At 51.9% G+C, this 19,416-nt stretch overlaps 8 protein-coding genes across 8 annotated transcripts; 5 read left to right on the top strand and 3 right to left on the bottom strand.

Annotated features, from left to right (window-relative positions):
* Positions 1-320: 320 nt before the first annotated feature.
* Positions 321-2,036, top strand: BO97DRAFT_346661 (S-adenosylmethionine-dependent methyltransferase; the record flags this gene model as incomplete). The annotated part of the gene is made up of 4 exons (XM_025691819.1): positions 321-587; positions 657-956; positions 1,077-1,395; positions 1,447-2,036. 4 exons carry the CDS (start codon positions 321-323, stop codon positions 2,034-2,036), a joined length of 1,476 nt encoding a protein of 491 aa, XP_025550819.1.
* A 134-nt stretch (positions 2,037-2,170) lies between these two features.
* Positions 2,171-3,606, bottom strand: BO97DRAFT_406039 (40S ribosomal protein uS19). Its single transcript, XM_025695328.1, has 5 exons — positions 3,483-3,606; positions 3,392-3,410; positions 3,089-3,146; positions 2,614-2,910; positions 2,171-2,547 (listed from the first exon to the last, which is right to left on the bottom strand). Exons 1-5 carry the CDS (start codon positions 3,498-3,500, stop codon positions 2,478-2,480), a joined length of 462 nt encoding a protein of 153 aa, XP_025550818.1. The 5' UTR covers positions 3,501-3,606; the 3' UTR covers positions 2,171-2,477.
* Positions 3,607-3,957: 351 nt separating this feature from the next.
* On the bottom strand, positions 3,958-4,798 carry aspf8 (ribosomal protein P2). The gene is made up of 3 exons (XM_025695327.1): positions 4,679-4,798; positions 4,411-4,576; positions 3,958-4,339 (listed from the first exon to the last, which is right to left on the bottom strand). The coding sequence occupies exons 2-3, from the start codon at positions 4,567-4,569 to the stop codon at positions 4,169-4,171; spliced, it is 330 nt and encodes a 109-aa protein (XP_025550817.1). The 5' UTR covers positions 4,570-4,576; positions 4,679-4,798; the 3' UTR covers positions 3,958-4,168.
* A 215-nt stretch (positions 4,799-5,013) lies between these two features.
* On the top strand, positions 5,014-6,716 carry BO97DRAFT_406036 (uncharacterized protein). The gene is made up of 2 exons (XM_025695326.1): positions 5,014-5,297; positions 5,348-6,716. The coding sequence occupies exons 1-2, from the start codon at positions 5,292-5,294 to the stop codon at positions 6,350-6,352; spliced, it is 1,011 nt and encodes a 336-aa protein (XP_025550816.1). The 5' UTR covers positions 5,014-5,291; the 3' UTR covers positions 6,353-6,716.
* Positions 6,717-6,882: 166 nt separating this feature from the next.
* On the top strand, positions 6,883-8,588 carry BO97DRAFT_478395 (ATP-dependent (S)-NAD(P)H-hydrate dehydratase). Its single transcript, XM_025700622.1, has 6 exons — positions 6,883-7,093; positions 7,151-7,190; positions 7,245-7,291; positions 7,350-7,360; positions 7,423-7,455; positions 7,520-8,588. Exons 1-6 carry the CDS (start codon positions 7,000-7,002, stop codon positions 8,402-8,404), a joined length of 1,110 nt encoding a protein of 369 aa, XP_025550815.1. The 5' UTR covers positions 6,883-6,999; the 3' UTR covers positions 8,405-8,588.
* Positions 8,589-10,005: 1,417 nt separating this feature from the next.
* On the top strand, positions 10,006-10,380 carry BO97DRAFT_346569 (putative adhesin; the record flags this gene model as incomplete). Its single annotated transcript, XM_025691815.1, has 1 exon — positions 10,006-10,380. One exon carries the CDS (start codon positions 10,006-10,008, stop codon positions 10,378-10,380), a length of 375 nt encoding a protein of 124 aa, XP_025550814.1.
* A 781-nt stretch (positions 10,381-11,161) lies between these two features.
* On the bottom strand, positions 11,162-14,014 carry BO97DRAFT_443716 (DNA replication licensing factor MCM7). Its single transcript, XM_025698395.1, has 4 exons — positions 13,616-14,014; positions 13,433-13,563; positions 11,466-13,383; positions 11,162-11,409 (listed from the first exon to the last, which is right to left on the bottom strand). The coding sequence occupies exons 1-4, from the start codon at positions 13,922-13,924 to the stop codon at positions 11,350-11,352; spliced, it is 2,418 nt and encodes an 805-aa protein (XP_025550813.1). The 5' UTR covers positions 13,925-14,014; the 3' UTR covers positions 11,162-11,349.
* Positions 14,015-14,299: 285 nt separating this feature from the next.
* pex1 (AAA family ATPase peroxin 1) lies at positions 14,300-18,355 on the top strand. Its single transcript, XM_025692761.1, has 4 exons — positions 14,300-14,511; positions 14,581-14,820; positions 14,871-14,949; positions 15,015-18,355. The coding sequence occupies exons 1-4, from the start codon at positions 14,401-14,403 to the stop codon at positions 18,236-18,238; spliced, it is 3,654 nt and encodes a 1,217-aa protein (XP_025550812.1). The 5' UTR covers positions 14,300-14,400; the 3' UTR covers positions 18,239-18,355.
* Positions 18,356-19,416: the final 1,061 nt, after the last annotated feature.

The raw sequence follows: 19,416 nt of genomic DNA, 5'->3' as shown, positions 1-19,416 counted from the left end.
CTTGATGCGGAGGAAGTGGCACCCGGCTTTGAATTATAATGTCCTTAAGCTACCTGAATGACTAAGCTATGGATTACAATCTGATAACTAATTAAAAGTTCACTTCTGAGATTGGCATGTGAAATAGCTTGCTAACAACAAGCAGACAATTTTTACAGCTCAGCTCCTTAGGAATATACTTTGAGAGGGCGGGAGTAACGGCAAAATCTGCTTTTATTGGGTCCAGCAATAATCCTTTGGTCTAGGCATAAAAGAGCTGGATTGGACACTAAGCAGCATTGGGGAACACAACGAAAGCTACCAAGTGCACACAAGCAAAGATGTCTCATGAAGGCTTCCATCCTGCTATTTCTAACAGGACCACACCCTCAGCAGCCCCAAATGGCTTAGGGAGAGGTCTTTTCGCTACGACCGACATTGCCCCCGGACAAGATGTGCTAAACGTCCGCACGCCATTCGTGGCCGTCCTAGACACCCACCAGCTGGGTGAGGTATGTTCAGGATGCTTTGGAAGAAGACAGCTTGAGAATGAAGACCGACGTTTGAAAGGCTGCACAGGATGTCAGATTGTGAAATATTGCGACAAGGTTTTTATCCTGTTTTCTCTCCGACTGCTGAGACCAGCAGAACTATCACGCTAACCTTTTATGTGTCAGACATGTCAAGCCAAAGATTGGAAGTTTGCGCACTCGCTCGAATGCTCCATCTTCCAGAAGCTTAGCCCTCGGGTTCTCCCCATCAACGCAAGAGCGATTCTGCGGATGGTTCTGCGCAGTGGACGGCAGAAGTACACGCCCGAGGATCTGGAGATGTTCCTGCAACTGGAGACGCATATCAAAGACATTCGCGAGGAAAACCCTGCTCAATGGGAACGTATCTCCATATCCTCCATGGCCATCAAAGCCTATTCCGGGACCGAGATGAAGGAAGAGACGATATCTGCATATGGTGCCAAGGTAACTTGAATTATCTCCCCTCTTCCCCCTCTCCAAGCCCTCCGTAGTACCTAGCAACAGCATTAGCCAGAACAAAAGGGCTGATCTTGGAAACCCGCAACCCCATTGCATGGCAAAAAGCTTGAGCTCAATTCCTTCAATCTTACCAACGCGTTATATGACCGCATCGGACTCTACTTGCATCCCTACGCCGCCCTCATGAACCACAGTTGCGACTACAACGCCGTCGTCGGCTTCGACGGCGACGAGCTCTTCGTGAAAGCCATCCGCCCCATCGCGGCCGGCGAGCAGATCTTCATCTCCTACGTCGACACGACTAGCCCGCGCACGCTACGGCAGAGGGAGCTGCGCGAACGGTACTACTTCAGCTGCCGGTGCACAAAATGCGAGGCGGAGGCGGAGGCGGAGCCGGTATCGGTACATGCAGACATGAATACCGGTAATGCGGCGATGGTGGCAGCAGCAGCGGTCCCTGATCCAGCAACCGAAGCCAAAGCCTACTCCCTCCTCGCACATAAGTCGGTTTCCGATCCCCTCACACTCGCAGATGACATCTCCTCACTGCTACGCGACCTATCCCCGAGCCATATAACTATGCAACCATATGTTTCCCTCCGCGACGAACTGATCGTGACTTTGCTCACGCTCCAGAGGTTCAAGACAGCGTTTGCGCACGCCGCGGTCCGATACCTCCGCGTCGATCCGGTCGTGTACCCGCAGGAGACGCATCCGATCCGGCAGGTGCATGCGTGGGCGTTGGCCAAGCTGGCGGTGTTGTTGTCGCAGGGTGTGGAGGTTGCACATGGTGGGGAGGGGGAGCTGGAGCTGGAGCGGTTCGAGGTGAATTTTAGTTTGCTGATTTGGGAGGTGTTGCGGAGGTTGGCTGGGTTGGAGGACCGGAGCTGTGCGGTGCCGGCTTTCCAGGGGCTGGTGAAAGGCTTATTCGGGCAGGTTCATGCGGAGTTTGTGGCGGGCGGGTTGAATCCGAGGGGGATGGCGGATGAGATTAGGAGGGAGTGGGGAAAGGTTGAGAGGATGGTTGCGTGGATGGTAGAGACGAGGATGAATGCAAGTGCCTAGGAAAAGAGGTAGAGTAAGAAGAGTCTGCCAATGTTTTGCATTGGATCGGGAATAGTGACGAGGTGGTCTATAGTATTCGCAAGTAGCGTGGAAGGGCCGATGGAGATACTTGTTTACAAAAAGAAAAAAAAAAATTGAAGGTAAATTCGTGAAATTAGACTTTCGCTCCTAGGAAAAGAAAACAAAAGTCTGCTGCCTCAGCCCAGGCAGACTGAGACCTGGGAGATCTTCATCATCGAGAATCGTAAGACTCCCCGGTTGGTTCGTTCTCATGCCGACAAGACCTTTATATTGAGATGCAAACAGCTGACCCGCACTTGACATACAAGTAGATGAACCCAAAGAAATGCATAGGGTATCCATCCATTTTTTCGTAGTTTCTCCCAAGCATTTCCATACGCCCAAATCCTCCACACGACACCCCAGAAAAGCTTTTCTTCTTTACTTGAGGGGAATGAAACGGGAAGAGTGGGTGGCACCGATACCGGGACGACCGTGCTTGACGGGCTTGCTGTGTGGTTGTTAGACTTCAGGACTCGACCACAAGAAATCGAATTGGGAGCGGAAGGTGACGTACTATGTGATGGAGAATTCACCGAGGTAGTGGCCAACCATCTCGGGCTTGACTTCGATCTGGTTGAACTCCTTACCGGAGTAGATACCGACAACGGAGCCGATCATCTCGGGGACGATGATCATGTCACGGAGGTGGGTCTTGACGAGGTCGGGCTTCTCGTTGGGCTTGGCCTCCTGCTTGGCCTTGCGGAGCTTCTTGATGAGACCCATGGGCTTGCGCTTCAGACCGCGGTTGAAGCGTCTGCGGGCACGAGCGTGAACGACATCACGGAGCTGCTCGGAGGAGAGGTCGAGGAGCCTAAGTGGTAATCCTAGTCAGATTCCATGTTTCTTGCGATTGCCATGTTCAACTCCCTGAGCCTTCATTTCGTAGCCGAGTGCATTGCAAATGATCCGGATAGAAGAGGCGCAGAGAAAACTCGGTCGATGTTGAGACACAGGGGTCGGAGGGATGTTTCATTCATGGTGGCACATACTGGTCGAGGTCAATGCCGCGGTAGGAGAACTTGCGGAACTGTCTCTTCTTCTTGATCTCTGTTCGCGTAAATGAAAGTCAGCGACCTAGTCCATTCGCACTTCTGGTTGTGTCCGTTCTGAATTTTCCGATAAGATTGTCGATAGCATCGCCCGTCTTTCTTGTCCAACGCATCTCAATATAACCATATCATATCGCATTCATCGTATCGCATATCCAATCCATTTTCGCTAACCAACATTGTATTCTCATATAGTGTTCGACGTGGATGGGAAGGGAGGGGGTAATTTCGAGTTAAACGTACCGGCAGCCTCCTCGGCGTTCTGCAAATGAAAAGTCAGTCAAGAGTCCCTTGCCACGGTTGAAGACCATCAAGACCGTATCGGAGTACTCACGTAGTGCTCGTCGGCCATTTTTGCGGGTGTTCCTCTCAAGGTCGCTTTTCGAACGGGACTCGAAAAGCGAAGGGAATATAGGTTGTCGTGTCGTGTCGATGAACGTTCGTCGGGCGTCTCTTGTGCCTCTGCGCTGCGTCGGGAGGTGGGCTGGCGGCTCGTCTAAGCGACTAGTCTAGGGTTGCGACCCTACCCACGCTATTCCACTTTCGGTGTCCATCTATAGGGCCGACCGCCTTCAAGTGCCCTACAATTTTGTATGGGGTAATCCTGATAGGCACTGGGCATGGTCTTTACGGGTCTTTATCGATACCCTACCGTCGCATCGAAGACCGCAAACATAGATCTTGAAGTTATCGATCTTGCCATAGGCCGTCTAGGCCATGCTAGTTTACATTTTCGCGGTGGCTCATATGTAAGCGCTCGTTCTACATCCAACTATGCACTACACTTTCTAGATCGCAAGGACATGTAATCAATCGGGAGGTCGGAGATCTGTATTGACTAAAAAAAAGCTTTTCACAGCTTACTTATGCAATATTCGTAGCTGCATCACACAAGCCTGGCGCATCCATGCTTGACCAGACCATTGGGCAAGTTTCCTCCCAAGACTGAAAACAATCGCCAGATTCCTGTTCCCCCACGGACCGTTACGTTTTTCTCGATGTTCGGCGGAGGCGAGACGCTTAGTCGAAAAGACCGAAGCCCATGTCCTCGTCGGACTCCTCCTTCTCCTCCTCCTTCTCCTCAGCGGGAGCGTCACCGCCGGCGGCAGCGCCACCAGCAGCAGCGGGAGCGGCAGCAGCAGCACCGCCGGAGGGAACGGAAGCAAGCTTGGTAGCACCCTCAGCAATCAGCTGTAGAGGCGGGATTTGTTAGCATGTAGTTCCTTGTGCGGCACTTGTTAGTCTGGGCGCGCAAAACTAACCTCCTGGATGTCCTTGCCCTCGAGCTCAGCGATGAGCTTGGTGAGGCGCTCCTCATCGGCATCAATACCGACGGAGGAGAGGACGGACTTGATGTCCTCAGCGGAGGGGCTGGCGTTGCCAGCGAGGGACAGGAGGAGGTAGGCCGCGAGGTGCTTCATTTTGAATCTGTATCAAAAAAAAGGTTTCGTGTTAGAGCACTTTCAAGATTGCACGACGCGCACAAGTTGTTCGGCGGAAATTCGAACTGACTGTAGAAGATAAACGTACAGATATTTCTTGGATAAATCCGAACACGAGAATCAATCGATTTAACCGCGAAGTTGGGCGGAGACTGAAACGTCGGGTTGGGGGGTTAGCGATGTAGTGGACAAAAGAAGAGAAAGTCAGAAGCGGATCGTCTAAAATCGAGAAAAGTGCGTTGCGGCTGGTGGGATGTGGCTGGTAGCCATGTGTGCTAGTTCCGGCTAAGCGAGGAGCTGTGGCGTATGTTGCTTGCTGCCTTGGGTGTCTAAAACCTGAGGTTCGATGCGACACTAGTCACGTGGCTGGCTGCTTCTAGAAGATCGAATGGTAACTGACTTCTTGCACCGTTTTTGCCCGGCGGCCTTATCCAAGCGTCCTCGTGGTCCTAAGCGGTAGTATTCACTATTCATACTCCGCTTCATCGTTCGCTCTTCTTTTTGTGGTCCCATGGCTTTCCTCAAATTGTGAAAAGTGGCATCTTCTCGCGGCTTGGAACTCTATCGAATCTTCAAAGTGGCTCCGCAACGAAGTCATGAAGTTACCCCGTCATACTAACCACAGACGGTGAAGCCCTCTTTGTTCGCATCCTTGCTCGACACTACTTTCTGCTTACACTCACTTTTTTTTGGGTGTCACCATGAGTGTACGATTATCTCTTCCCGCCACTTGATAGATTACTGATGTTTTTGCTAGTTCCTCGACTCCGTTCTCTCGTCCATCGAGACGGGCAAACCGTCTCCAATACCCCCAACTTCGTCTGCCGTATCGCCACCTGTCACTTCCTCAACCATCAGAACGGAGCCACGCAAGACCAGTCTTGGACCACGAAATGCTCCTTCACTGCCAGAACGAAAACCCCTTACACAGGGAATGAAGCGCAAAGCTGACGAGCCGCTGCCTCGCTCTTCTAAACCAACGCCTCCAGCGCCACTTAGGTCGACCGCCACCAAGCCTACTGTACCCGCAACTACAAAGGCTCGTCATAGTGCTACTACAGCCGCCGTGGCGTCCGCCTCCACCAGTCGTTCATCAACGCCTCAGAGGACGTCTCAGGTGTCCTCGAAACCGCCCCCTAAAGGCTCCTATGCGGATCTCATGGCCAAAGCCAAGGCCCTACAGGAGAAAACACCCACACAGGTGGGAATGTTCAAGCATCAGGCTGCAGCCAAAGAGAAGCTGAGCAAAGTGGAGCGGAAGAAGCGGGCGATGGAAGCTCAAACAAAGGAGAAAGAAGGTCGGTCGGTCAAGAGGCCTGGCGCTACTGCTACTGCAGCTGGAGGTGCGAAACCTGGTGGCACAAAGCCAGTGAGAAAGCGCGAGCCGGAAGAGCTCTCTTACAAAGGCACTTCACGACCAACACCCCGTCCTGCGCAACCTGAATATCGTGGAACAGCGGGTCTGCCGGCCAAACGGAATCCGAATGACCTCAGGGCTCAGTCTCGAGGGAAACGGTCAAGGATGGATGAGTACTTGGGAACTGACGAGGAAGATGAGGGAGACTATGCCGAGGACTATGATGATTACTACTCAGGCTCCTCGGATATGGAAGCTGGCTACGATGCCATGGAGGAAGAAGAGGCTGCCGCGTTGGCAGTCGCCAGGCGGGAAGACGAGGAGGAATGGGAGGCCGAACAGGCAGCCAAACAGGCGAAAATGGATCGCCTCAAGAAGCTCAATGCGCTGGCTGCGCGGCGATAATGCGGTGGGAGCATACATTGGACGAATAAAGATTAACCACCTCTTGGTGTCCGTATACTTACATGGACCAGCCTTGTCTCTTTATCACTTTTCCTATATGTTTGTGGCTTTTCTGGAAACCGGAGCATCAGCGAGGAATACCCCGAGGGTGCATTACACATGACGTTGCTATTTTCTTTGTTTTCTTGCCCCATTCTACTGTCTTGGAGTCGTTTCGTTGAGCATCAGCGAGCATCAAGGTGTCGATAGATGGAGTGTTGAGTCGTCTTCTTCGAGTTACATATTATTATCGCAATGTTTACATATAACATTCGCAGGCGTCAGCTGCCCTTAGTTAGTTTGAGCTTTGGTTTTTAGGCTGTACCCAGACCTAAATGTAATAGAGACTGAACCATTACCGTCTCTATCGTCATTGTTGACCAAGAAAATAACAGATTGGCCTCGCCTGGAAGGAAAGGACCGGATTCTTATCATTACTTCAATCAGCCCCACCTGCAGGCGGTGACATCACTTTTATCCTCCCTCCGCCGCCGTCTCTTTAAGTCAGCCAAGCTCACCTCTCAATCGCAACAACAACTTTTGAGGCATCAATTGCGGTAGTTTTACTTCTACAATCAGATTTATCATTACATTCAGTCATAACCACAATGGAGTCCGTCCATCATGTATCGACCTCTTCGAAAGTCCTTCTCAAGAAGGCGCGCAAGTTGGTGCCCCCTATGCTGGAGCAATTCCACAAAGGTATGACTCTCGCAGCCCTCATATTATGCCGAATTCCTAGTCTGACAATTATTCTAGGGCAGCATGGTCGCGTTGCAGTCATCGGAGGGTCTCTAGAGTACGTCAATTCTTACGCCAGCACTTGGACTGCAACATATTAAGACGATTCTAGTTACACAGGCGCGCCATACTTCTCCTCGATGGCATCGGCCAGACTAGGTAAATAGTCCCTCCCGGCTGGATGTGATAGGGGTTTTGAGCTGACATAGCGATGCAGGATGCGATATGGTAGGCAACCGGAATCCACTCTGCTGCTTGCATGAGATCCCCTGTTTCTGACGAATCACAAGAGCCACGTTATTTGCGATAAATCGGCGGCCACAGTAAGTGCTTGATCCAATCTGCCTTTGATAGATGAAGAGCCAGGCTCACAAACTTTCTACCTAGGTCATTAAAACCTACTCCCCAAATCTGATGGTTCACCCTATCCTGCCAAGCAGCGCCTCGGTCAAGGACCCCGAGTCGATCGATGCTCCATCGCTCGCTAGCCCAATCATTGGTATGCTCTCTCGACTGCACTGCCTGGTAATCGGACCGGGACTGGGGCGCGATGGGGTCACCCTCAAGGTTGTGACGGAGGTGATGAAAGAAGCGCGGTCCCGCTCGATTCCCTTTGTCCTAGACGCGGATGGTCTACTTCTTGTGACTGAGGACCCGGACCTCGTTCGCGGGTACAAAGAATGTATTCTAACGCCTAACGTGATGGAATTTGGTCGATTGGCCAAGGCGTTGGGCATTGATGTGCCAAGTCTCGCTGAGATCAACTCCAAGTCTGACGGTGGCGATAAAACAAGCGAGGAGACGAAGGCTTGTGAGCAGTTGTCTAATGCCCTTGGTGGTGTGACCATCATCCAGAAGGGCCCCCATGATGTGATCTCCAACGGTATCACAAGTGTCGTCTCTGATATCCAGGGAGGGTTGAAGCGCAGCGGTGGGCAAGGCGATACGTTGACGGGATCCTTGGGCACACTCCTAGCCTGGAGAGCAGCCTACCATGAAGGACTCTGGGACTCCGGAGAGAAAGACAACGCCAAGGAGGCGCAGAGCAAGGAAGACATTCGGGCGGAGCTTGAGTCAGAGGATAGGCGGATGTCCCCTCCCACGACTTTACTTCTGGCTGCTTTTGCTGGTAGCTCGATCACGCGGGAATGCTCTCGACGGGCTTTCTTGGCCAAGGGTCGGAGCATGCAAGCTAGCGATTTGACAGATGAGGTTCACGAGAGTTTTCTGAAGTTGATTGGCGAGCCGGAACAGTCCAAAATGCGTCTATAGAAGGTTTCTGGCCCACCCCGGAGGCTGCATTACCCGTCAGTCAACAGCTTGTAGCTTGCCATGTCATAACATAATGAAATTCATACCTATGGACTCTTGGCACGTTCATCGTCTATAAATACACATACTTCTGTGATGACCAGAGTGACGTCTGCAAAAAGCTCGTATTTGGGGCAAGGCTGAACGCATATCCCCGCCCAGATCCGGGGTATATGCGCAATTGACTTTCAATTTGCTTGAGACACGGTAGTACAAACTCTACTTTGACTAGCTGATGAACAGTGTCTGGCTTTCTTCGCTTTGCAGAGTTCTTGCTTAGACTGGAATCTGGTTGTACAACAGGACATCGCCTCGTTCGTCCTTGAGTCCACAAGGCTTGAATCACACCCAATATGCTATTGAGATCATTCCACGGCTGCCTCACAGTCGCGCCCACTCAACCGCAAATAAGAAATTCCACTGACTGGTTGGATCTTTGAATTCTCAAAACTACTCGGGTTCAATATATTGCCTGAGAGTAGGGTCTAGTGGCATCTGCTCAAAGTACACTCATTTGCTGTTTATGGTAGAGAACTATGAAGTCTATTTTCAATAGTCCCGATCGCCGGTCTCAGAACGTGTCTCTCGAGAGACACAATCAGTTGTGCTTTGGGCTTGAATATGATTAAGTCACCTGTTATATCGATTCGTCGCCCCGAGAAAAAAACACGCTCGAAGGTCCTTGACAGAAAATCATCTGGGCAGTCACTCATCACGCAGAGGGCCTGAAGCAAAGCCTCGATCCCACGCCCGCAAAAAGCGCCAAACGAGAGACTTAAAGGGCTCTTTATCCTTCTAGGGCGGGCTTCTGAGCTTAATCTGAGACATCCGGATATGGCAAAGTGATCAGATCGCTGCGCTACATGATGCGGACTTCATATGCCTCCCACAAACTCTCTTACATGAGCCAGATCAGCAGTTGTCTCAAACCTACCTGGACTCGGCAAGGCACTGCCAGTATTTCGGGCAAGGAAGATCCCAATCTCTGTCAGTTGTAGACCTCGTATTCGAGACGGCTATCCGCGTTGCCGAATCGTTTGCGGTGAGGATTGGTGGATCTCATCTTCTATCTTCACCGACAGGCATCAAAGATAGACCCTGTCTCAGAAGAGCCGGTGCCTAGACTCTCTGTGTTGGGAGGTCCGTACTCAACGTTGACAGGGCTTTTTCCTGATTGTACTAGGAGTTCAATACATCGAGCGCCATACGGTGCACGGCAAGCCTCGCGGGCTATACGAGCTTCACCGGAATAGTAACACCGTGCTCTATACTAGGGCCCACTTACCGATGTCATGCTCACCGAACGGTCCTGTCATGCCATGGCAATGCCTTGCTCGGATCACCCTGGCTATGACCCTCTGTTCGCACCTCTGCATATCTCCACCTAGCCCTGACTCCCCCTCAAAAAGCCCTATATAAACCATGCCCTCGGGCCCCATCTTCAACAAGAATGTCCATCGGCATCAAGCAACCTAAGAAGAAGCATCTTAACACCCACAACAAATACTTACACACAATCAACTATCCTTCCACATTTCATTCCCCAATCCCAAATTTTCATCATGCATACCTCATCCATCCTCATCCTGGCTACCTCCTCCCTCGCCCTCCTGGCAACCGCAGGGCCGACAGGCACCAATCCTCCTACGGCCCCAACCTGCGGAACCTGTAACCCTCTCTCCGGTCAGAACAACTGCGACGTGACCACCTCGTGCATCAACACTGGCACCCGGTTCCACTGCGCCTGCCGCGCCGGCTACAAGGCCTCGAAGAACAACAACGACATCACCAAGCAGTTTCGCTTGAACATGCCCAACTTTCACTTCCTGGTCTTCACCCCGGAGTTCACCAAATGCGACACGCTGTGCGACAACCCCTTCGGAGCCAGCCCGCAGCTTTGCGCTGAGGTGCCCATTCAGAACGCGTGCCCGGTTTAGGGGGTGTGGAAGGCCGTTGCCTGAGGGAGGGTGATAGTGTCTCGTTCTACTTAATAGCGTTGGATTGAGAGGAGAGGAGGTAAATGATGTGTGGTCATCAGAAGAAGCGGAGGAAGCACTTGGGATGGAAGTGGTGATGGGTCTGGTCCATCATTTTGGTTATTGGGTTTTGGATGCGATGTGTATGGTGAGCGAAGCAGCTGTGTAGGGTTATATACATTCTATGGTAATCATAATGCATACGCACTGTTGATTGCACAATCTGCTTTCTTTCCCATCTGTATGAAAATGTAGGTTATCGAAAGGGTTGTTTGTATCTTCGGAGATGTTCAAACTCGAAGTACAGGAATACATTGCTGATGCTCGCGCCAGGAACTGGCTCTTAGCCTTTGAGAGCAAGCGCGCGATGAGCTGTACCTTCTCAAGATGGCTGTTGTCTGACCTCAGAGAATGTCTGTTTTCTTGGGATCTTGGAGAGTCAATCTGAAGTCTATCAGCCCTTCCAAAGCGGTTGTCTTCTGCGTCAGACAAAACCTAGTTTGCGCTGTGTATTCAATCAAAGGCAGTTTTCTCGACACCTCCTTGTATACATTGGGAGTAGAACCCAGCTTGTCTGACTCGGGAGAGGGAATGACAGCAGTGTGAGTCAGCCGTGGCCTATAGCTGGGCAACGAAGTAGCCTCGACTGATCGTTAGTGAACAATAACGGAACTTGGGACTATGTGCCGATGAATTTAACTAATGTATGTTAGTCATCGGAGATTGCTCGAATATTATGGCTATTCCAACACGTTCGGAACACGAAAGTCTCATACTCCAAAACACCAATCCGGTTTCTAGCTACCCACCCTCAAGCACAGCACGTCTCGCAGATATGAGAGATTGGCCGATTACAAGCAAACTTTGATAATATTAAAGAACCCCAAGAATCTTTCCACCATCTAGGTCAAATCAACCCTTCTCCATCGCTCACATATCCATAGTGTCAACGAAAAGCAGACGGTCGCCATTGCCCATAAGCTGCCAGACCTGAAGAATAGTCAGTACATTGGTATCATATGAAAACAAATCAAGCTTGAACTTACGTTGAATTCTTCATACTCGTTCACAGCCGTCGTAAGCTGATCTTCGGTGAAACCCTTTGCAAGCACCCGCTCGCGGATGCGCCTCATGCTGAGTTCACCCTCCTCGCCGTCACCGACTGCGGCAGCACCACTCTCCCACATACTGCGGATAAGATGGTAGATCTTGCTGCTGGAGGTCTGGTCCAGACCCGACTGGCCATCGCTGGACAAGGAGTCCTTACTGACCTGGATCAGGCGCAGGGCCTCGTCGACATCCTCAATGACGACGACTTCGCTGAAGCGCAGACGAGCCAAGGCCTGCGACAGACGGACAACACCCAGCAGAGTACGGGGGGTGACATGGGAGAATTGCTTCCGTTCGTCTTCATCCTTCTTTTGCTGCTTTCTCATTCTCACGTACGCCCCCACCATGTAATCCGAGACGGAAGAGGGGACCACGGGCCGGTAGGTCCGGGCCTTGGCGATGTACTGACGGACCTCATGAGGCGTGAACATGACACCTGCATCCTCAGTTTCGGGGTGCTTGTTGTGCATGTGAACGTATGTGACATGGTTGGCAAGTTCTTCATCGGCATCACGTGAAGGGGTATCAAGAATCAAGAACATCACATCAAAACGCGAGAGCAGCGCAGCTGGCAGATTAATGTTCTCCACGGGGGACACCCGAGGATTGTATCGGCCGTAGAGTGGGTTAGCTGCAGCGAGGATAGATGTTCGGGCGTTGAGGGTAGTCGTAATTCCTGCCTTGGAAATAGAAATGGTCTGCTGTTCCATCACTTCGTGGATAGCAGTCCGGTCCGAATCATCCATCTTGTCGAATTCATCAATGCAGCAAATACCGTTGTCAGCCAGAACCAGGGCTCCGCCCTCCAAGACCATCTCGTCGGTTACAGGATCCCTCATGACAGCAGCCGTGAGACCAACACCACTGCTACCACGACCTGTAGTGTAAACACCTCGAGGGGCAACCTTGGCGATGTACTTGAGCAGCTGAGATTTGGCGACACCAGGATCACCCATCAGACAGATGTTGATATCACCACGAATGTGCATACCATCACCCATTTCCTTCGTCACACCACCAATAAGAAGTAGAAGCAATGCCTTCTTGACATCGAGATGACCGTAAATCTCGGGGGCGATCGATCGCGACAAATACTCATACATGTTTCCAGACTTCTGATGCTGTTCGATCTTGCGAAGGGTGCGGTTATCCATGGCGGTGTCCTGGTAGGACTTCTTGTGCTGTGTGATATGTTGGGCCTCCAGATAGGTATCAGTCAACAGACCGGCGCGGATAGCCCTGAACCCGGTGTAGGGAATAGGGAGAAAGATACCCGCAATATCGACAACATCTCCCGGGTTCAGCTGGCGAGTGAGGCTTCCGTGGCAGTGGACGGTCATTGTCCGCGGGATGTGGCCCACGGGGACCTGATCGGCCATCTCCTGGATCTTGACTTCTTGGAACGGAACGAACTTCGAGGCGCGCGTGGAAAGGAACAGCTGCCCCTTGGACTGGTTTGTTTGACATTCCGCCGACTTACATTCTGTCATAGGGAGGAATTGCTTAGTGGTGACTGGTTGGAAAACCTCGCTTCCGCAGCGATCACAAGTATAAGCGTTGATCTCGACGGCAGGCTTGACGTCCGAAACGCGGGTCGTGATACCACGGACTGTGATCAAGCCGCCAATATGTTCTGCCCGCACATTCCGCACCGCAATGGCCTTAGATTGACGGTCGGTGCTTGATCCAGAAGGTGTGAGTGGCTTGAAGTTAACGGTGTAGCGACGAGTCAATTCAGGAGGGAAGATCGAGTCGGCTGCCTCTGCATCTGCGTTGGCCTCGGCCGCCATAAGCATGGCTTCGTTCCGCTTTTCACGCTGCGACATGATCACATCGAGCACATCATCTTTGAAACTGTGAATCGTTAGTATAATTATAGTATGAGCAGCATGGCCTAGCATACGTAATATCCTTGCTCTCTTTGGGCATGAGATCGTCGATTGCCCGTGAAAACAGTTCGATGTAGTGGTGGGTATTTTTGTGTACACTTTCAACAAGACGCAGGTCTGTATCATCGGGAAGAGATTTCTCATACTGTTTTGGAGTTAGAAATGCCGGAGCTGCTCGCTATATATCGAGCGCTTACAGTAGCCAAATCGTCCAGTTCAATCAAAATATTAGTGCGCTCCCGGTCAGCAACATCCTGCAACAGCTGCATATACTTGAGCTTCGGCTCTCTTCGTCTGCGCCCAGGTCGCTGTGCGCTATCCTCCACATCATCCATGAAGTCATATTCGTCGCTGGTGCCATCCTCATCAAGGTTGAGGTCTTCAATGGCTTCGGTCGCGGCAGACTCGGACGCCGATTCAAAGCTTTTGAAATGCTTCAGGAAGTCCTTGAAACTCTCCAATTGCGCCTCGTAATCGACGTGAACGGTGTAACTCAGCAAAGACATGACGCGACAGAGGCACTGGCTGGGTACAATCAATCAGGTAGCTGGCACAGCAAGGCAGGTAGTGGCTTGTCAATTTCGCATCCACCGTGTGGTGAAAAGCAGGCGGGCGGTTGCTGTGGTGGTTGTCCTTGGCGGCTCTCGTCGCTGGGGGCAGTGGGTAGGACACTAGTCCAAACTTGGCTTTAATTGCAGAGACACGTCGCGACGCGTCTTTTCGTGTCTCTCATTCTCCATTGCCTGCTAGTCCCAAATCGCTCTAGTGAAAGGGGCACGTGTATCGGAGCGGATTAAGCCTCGGCCCGAGTGCTCAAGGCGGGCCGGCCTCGGCGAACGGCGAGCTTGCGGAGTCAACGAGCAACGAAGTCCGGGGTTGATGTTGCGCACTTGTCATTCTTGACTTATTCATGTCATTCCAGATAGACTCCTCTCTTTTCTCCTCCTCACATAAACCTCCCACTGCTCCTTAGCGCCCGAAAATGGCGCCCAGAAAGCCTTCCACTACTGCGGAAGTCTCTCTGGTACCGTTGAAGAACTGTCTGGTTAACCTCCCGCCGTCGCTGGTCGCACTGCTGATCAATGCCAACACGGTACGGTATTTTCTCTTACTGCGAAAGATGCGCACAACACGGTGTAGCCCAGAGGCTGAGAATGTATAGGCTGCCCAGAATGTAATTATCGAACTTCAATACCGGCCTATCGCTGGGAAGGCCAATGGCAACCCCACGCATCGCTCATGCTACTTGGGCTGGACAGGCATGCCCAGCAAGCGCAAACTTGCTCCAGTTGTTGGGCGAGATGGTATCAATAGTAGCTCCGCTGCTAGAGAGCAGGATATCTCTACTGTTGAGTTGGATACCACCTTCGGTAGAGTCCTCGGTCTGGCAGATGGACAGAAGGTAAGTGTTTGTCGGTAGTCTTAGTGCTCATGATTCTGATGTACGATCAGGTTGGAATATACATTCATCTAGACCCGCCAGTAGCTCACACTATCAATATTGAGCCTTTGACACCGGAGGACTGGGAAAGTATGATCACCCTTGATTCTGTTTCTATCGGACCACTCGCTAACATCGGGTCCGCTGTCGCACAGTCATCGAACTCCACGCTACGTTCTTGGAGTTGAACCTTCTATCGCAAATCCGGGCTTTGCCAAATCCCACATTCAGTACGGCACAGTTAGAACACATGCACCCTCTTGCACTACACTTGTCACCAACGTCGACTGCGAATATCGTTATCACGTCCATGACACCCGCACCTCCAAACACCTCGCCATTTGCGAAAATAGCACCCGACGCAGAAGTTATCGTGGCTCCTAAAACTCGGCCCAAGGCCAACAGAGGGTCCCGTGGGGAAAATCGGAGCGTCGCTGGCAGCAGCCGCAAAAGCGTGGGTGGACGAAGCAGTGGAAGCACAGTACGGCCAAAGAGCAGCCGCTCGGATCCCACCAGCAGAGGCTCGCTCTTCTTCAGAGGGATTGATCGTCATCTGTCTGAACAATTCTTCGACGACGAGGCAGAGGAAGATGCGAACGATGGTTTCCGAATCTGGGTAGATCCTGACATGCTTGCCACAAATGAGCTTCGCGGGGCCACCTGGGCCTGCGTTTCTCTGGTCCAACCATCAGGTCTGAAAGCGCCGCTTGACCCACAGCAACAAATGGACCAAGCAGAACAAAAGGCAAATGAGGCTGGAATACCAGCAACTAAGCTTGTGGCCAAACTGATTTCCTGGATCGACGCTCCGGACACTCAGCATGTTGCCATTTCTTCCTTGTTAAGTACCGCGCTAGGGGCTGAGGGCTTGGTAGGCGGTATTATTCGCGTGGAGGCAGCTCCACCACCGCTGCAAAGGTCAGCTGTGAAGACACTCAAGGTGTATCCATTCATGGCTGATACGTCGAAGCGAAAGGACGGTCTTAAATTCGGGTCGGACACCGCAGCAGCAAGAGATGCATTGGCTGAGCGCATCAGACTCATCCATGGTGGCTCTGGCTTGAATGAAGGACTACTAGCGGGGCCATTGACAGATGGAATGATTCTGCCGAATGCGGACTATCATACGACAGGCACTTCATTTGACGGCGCTATTCTTCGTTTCGACCCCCCATTAAAGGGTAGCTCGGATACGTCTAAGCCTGGGACGGGATGGCTCATTGGCTCCGAAGCCAAACTTTCGCTTGAGGTACAAGCCGAAATAGCTCGTCCAGCAGAGCCGAGCTCATCGGCCCACCCCTCGGACGAATTGATTCCCTCCACCGCCCCTGAACTCGTTGGGATCGACAAGGTGATATCGCAAGCATTGGACAACCTGACCAAGTCATCTTCCGTCCTACTCACTGGTAGCCTCGGGTCTGGCAAGACATCATTGAGCCATCTTTTGGCCCACCGTGTGCGCACGGAGTACTTGTTCAACGTGAAATATTTCTCCTGCCGGAAGCTTGTAACAGATGAAACCCGCATCTCCAACATCAAGGAAACGCTAAACCGTCTCTTCATGTCTGCTTCTTGGTGCGCTCGGCTCGGAGGACAGTCTTTGGTAATCCTGGATGATCTTGATAAACTGTGTCCGGTGGAAACGGAATTGCAGGTAGGGGGTGACAATGGTCGCAGCCGACAAAATAGCGAAGTGATATGCTCCATGGTCCGCGAATACTGTTCTATGAATTCTTCTGTGGTACTGTTGGCAACCGCCCAGTCGAAGGAATCTCTGAACAACGTCATCATCGGAGGTCATGTGGTCCGGGAGATTATTCATCTAAGGGCCCCTGACAAAGAAGGTCGGCGCAGGGTGCTCGAGCAGCTTACGATGCAAGACAGAGACTCTTTCCCTCATACAAACGGCCATGCACGGAATGCCAGCACCTCCACCCACGATTCGTGGCTCGATCCCTCTACTTCTGGAAGTCGGCCAAGCTCTGCTGGAGCGGATGGCTTTGTGCTTGGACGGGATGTCGACTTCTTAGAATTGGCTGGCAAAACTGACGGGTATATGCCTGGCGATCTGGTTTTGCTACTGTCTCGCGCTCGTAACGAGGCTCTTATACGATCTGTCCAAGATTCTCTATCTTCGTCAAAGTCGATCGCCCTGGGTGCTGATGACTTCGAGAATGCGATCAAGGGCTTTACCCCTGCCGCGTTGCGCAATGTGACGCTCACTTCATCTACTACAACATTTTCCGCCATCGGTGGCTTAACAGAGACTCGAAAAATGCTGCTGGAGACGCTTCAGTATCCTACTAAGTATGCGCCTATCTTCGCCCAGTGTCCTCTGCGTCTAAGATCGGGTCTGCTGCTTTACGGATATCCAGGTTGCGGCAAGACACTTCTTGCAAGCGCGGTTGCAGGCGAATGTGGTCTCAACTTTATCAGTGTGAAAGGTCCTGAGATCCTCAACAAATACATCGGTGCCAGTGAAAAGAGTGTTCGAGATCTCTTCGAACGAGCGCAGGCTGCCCGGCCTTGTATCCTCTTCTTTGATGAGTTCGACAGTATCGCCCCCAAGCGTGGCCACGACTCCACAGGAGTCACTGACCGTGTCGTCAACCAGCTTCTCACACAGATGGATGGTGCAGAAGGCCTATCGGGGGTGTATGTTCTCGCGGCCACTTCCCGACCCGACTTGATCGATCCAGCCTTGCTACGTCCGGGCCGTCTCGACAAGTCCCTGATTTGCGATATGCCCAACCACCCGGATCGACTTGACATCATTCGGGCCGTGAGCAAGAAGCTCAACATGAGCGAAGAGGTCATTGCGCGACTCGGCGAGGTGGCAACCCGCACTGAAGGTTTCTCCGGGGCCGACTTGCAGGCCGTCGTCTACAACGCCCACCTCGAGGCCGTTCACGACGCTTTGGGCGATCGCTCGGCAAATGATACGCATGCAACGAAGAATGGCACCTCCAAACCATCCTCGACGAGTGCCAGCGGCACCACCAGCAAGTCATTCATTCAATTTCTCTATTCTGCATCTGAGCAACACGCGGGCTCTGTCTCAATGCCTCCACCTGCTGTTGTCGCTTCCAAACTAGAAGCGATGAAGAGCGCTCGGCGTCGTCAACGGCAGCAGGATCAGGGGACGGTCAGCGCACCGGCGCGTATTCCCAACGGGTCAGCGCAGGAAGAACCTCGTGAGGAGATTATCGTGCGATGGGAGCACATGGAGCGATCACTAAACACGACGCGCAGCTCCCTAAGCGATGCCGAACGGAGACGCTTGGAGGCTATTTATCGCGAATTTATATTTGGGCGGAATGGAGAAATGCCCACTGGCGAGGGTGGACGAGAGATTGGAGGGCGGACCAGCTTGATGTGATGGCAGTTTTGTCGTCATAGAAGCTGTGAAGGAGTATCATGTATATCACTTCTAGTTCAATGTATATACGAAGAAATATCTATCAAGTCTACTGTATCTTACCTCCACGCCACCATCAGGCCAAAGGTGAGAGAAAAAATGGAAAATCATGCCCCCTCCCGGACTCGAACTCCCGCCCAGCTGCACGCCGCAACTGAGCCTAGACACTCACACCTCGAAATGAGGTCTGTAAAGATTACAAAAAAAACTGGTAGCTTCTCTTTGATTGAGCGTGTCATCCTTAGTGCAGGGGCCATGCTAATCTTCTCTGTATCGTTTCAAATTGACCAAATGCCCGAAGGCAACAGTACTACATTTCAACGGCCTATATGGGAACCTTGCTGGCCACGATCGCCTCTGATTGGTTGACTAAGCGATGGCTCCCGTCTATTGGGCGGCGGTCTCTGTGCCACGAACACCAAAACTGCCTCGTGAGGAGGGATCAGGAGACAACCTGGAAGACTGACCGCGGCGATTGCTGCGTCTTGCGTGGTAGACGCAACTTAAGGCAAAAAGCAATGCACTTTTTAGAGTGATTGCAGCTTGCTCGCTCATATGTTGGGCTTCACTCGCAATTTATGCTGGTCCACAGCAATTGTTGAAATGGTTGTTGCCGCGAATTGTAGGTCAGGGCAAGAGAAAGACTGCTTTGCTGACCGGGCGTTGGGCACTGGAGGGGGTTCTGAATAGAAGAGATCGAGAGAGTGACTCGTGGGAAGTCCCCTTATTTAGTAAGGTTGGGGTAAAGGAGCCCTAAAGTACCGGTCCGGTACCGCCAGCTCCCACTACTAAGCTAACCTTGGCTGCAGGGCTTGTGAGGAGTAGTAAGACCAGCGCGTCGCTTGCAAGCACTAGAAGCATGACGTTCCCTGCGTCCCTGGTCCTCGTCTTCGTAGAGTGGGGATGCTTGCAACGGCTTGTTGACATTTCGTTCAATCAATCTAGTAGAGATTTTACTTGTATGCCCTTATGTTGAAGCATCTCGCAATTGACATCAGGCTTGCTATGAGTTGAGTGTGTCTGCTCAGCAGCGTGCTATAGATCGTTTAAGGAAATTAACCCCTGTTCAACAGCGAGTAGGCGTTCTTGAAATCTCAGCTTGGTTTGTTTTCTCAAGAAGTGTACTCAAGCTGTGTCCT

This window comes from Aspergillus homomorphus (assembly GCF_003184865.1).
Source record: "Aspergillus homomorphus CBS 101889 unplaced genomic scaffold BO97scaffold_21, whole genome shotgun sequence".
Classification (NCBI taxonomy): Eukaryota; Fungi; Ascomycota; class Eurotiomycetes; order Eurotiales; family Aspergillaceae; genus Aspergillus; species Aspergillus homomorphus.
Note: the sequence above shows the minus strand (reverse complement) of the source record. Positions and strands in the feature narration are given on the sequence as shown.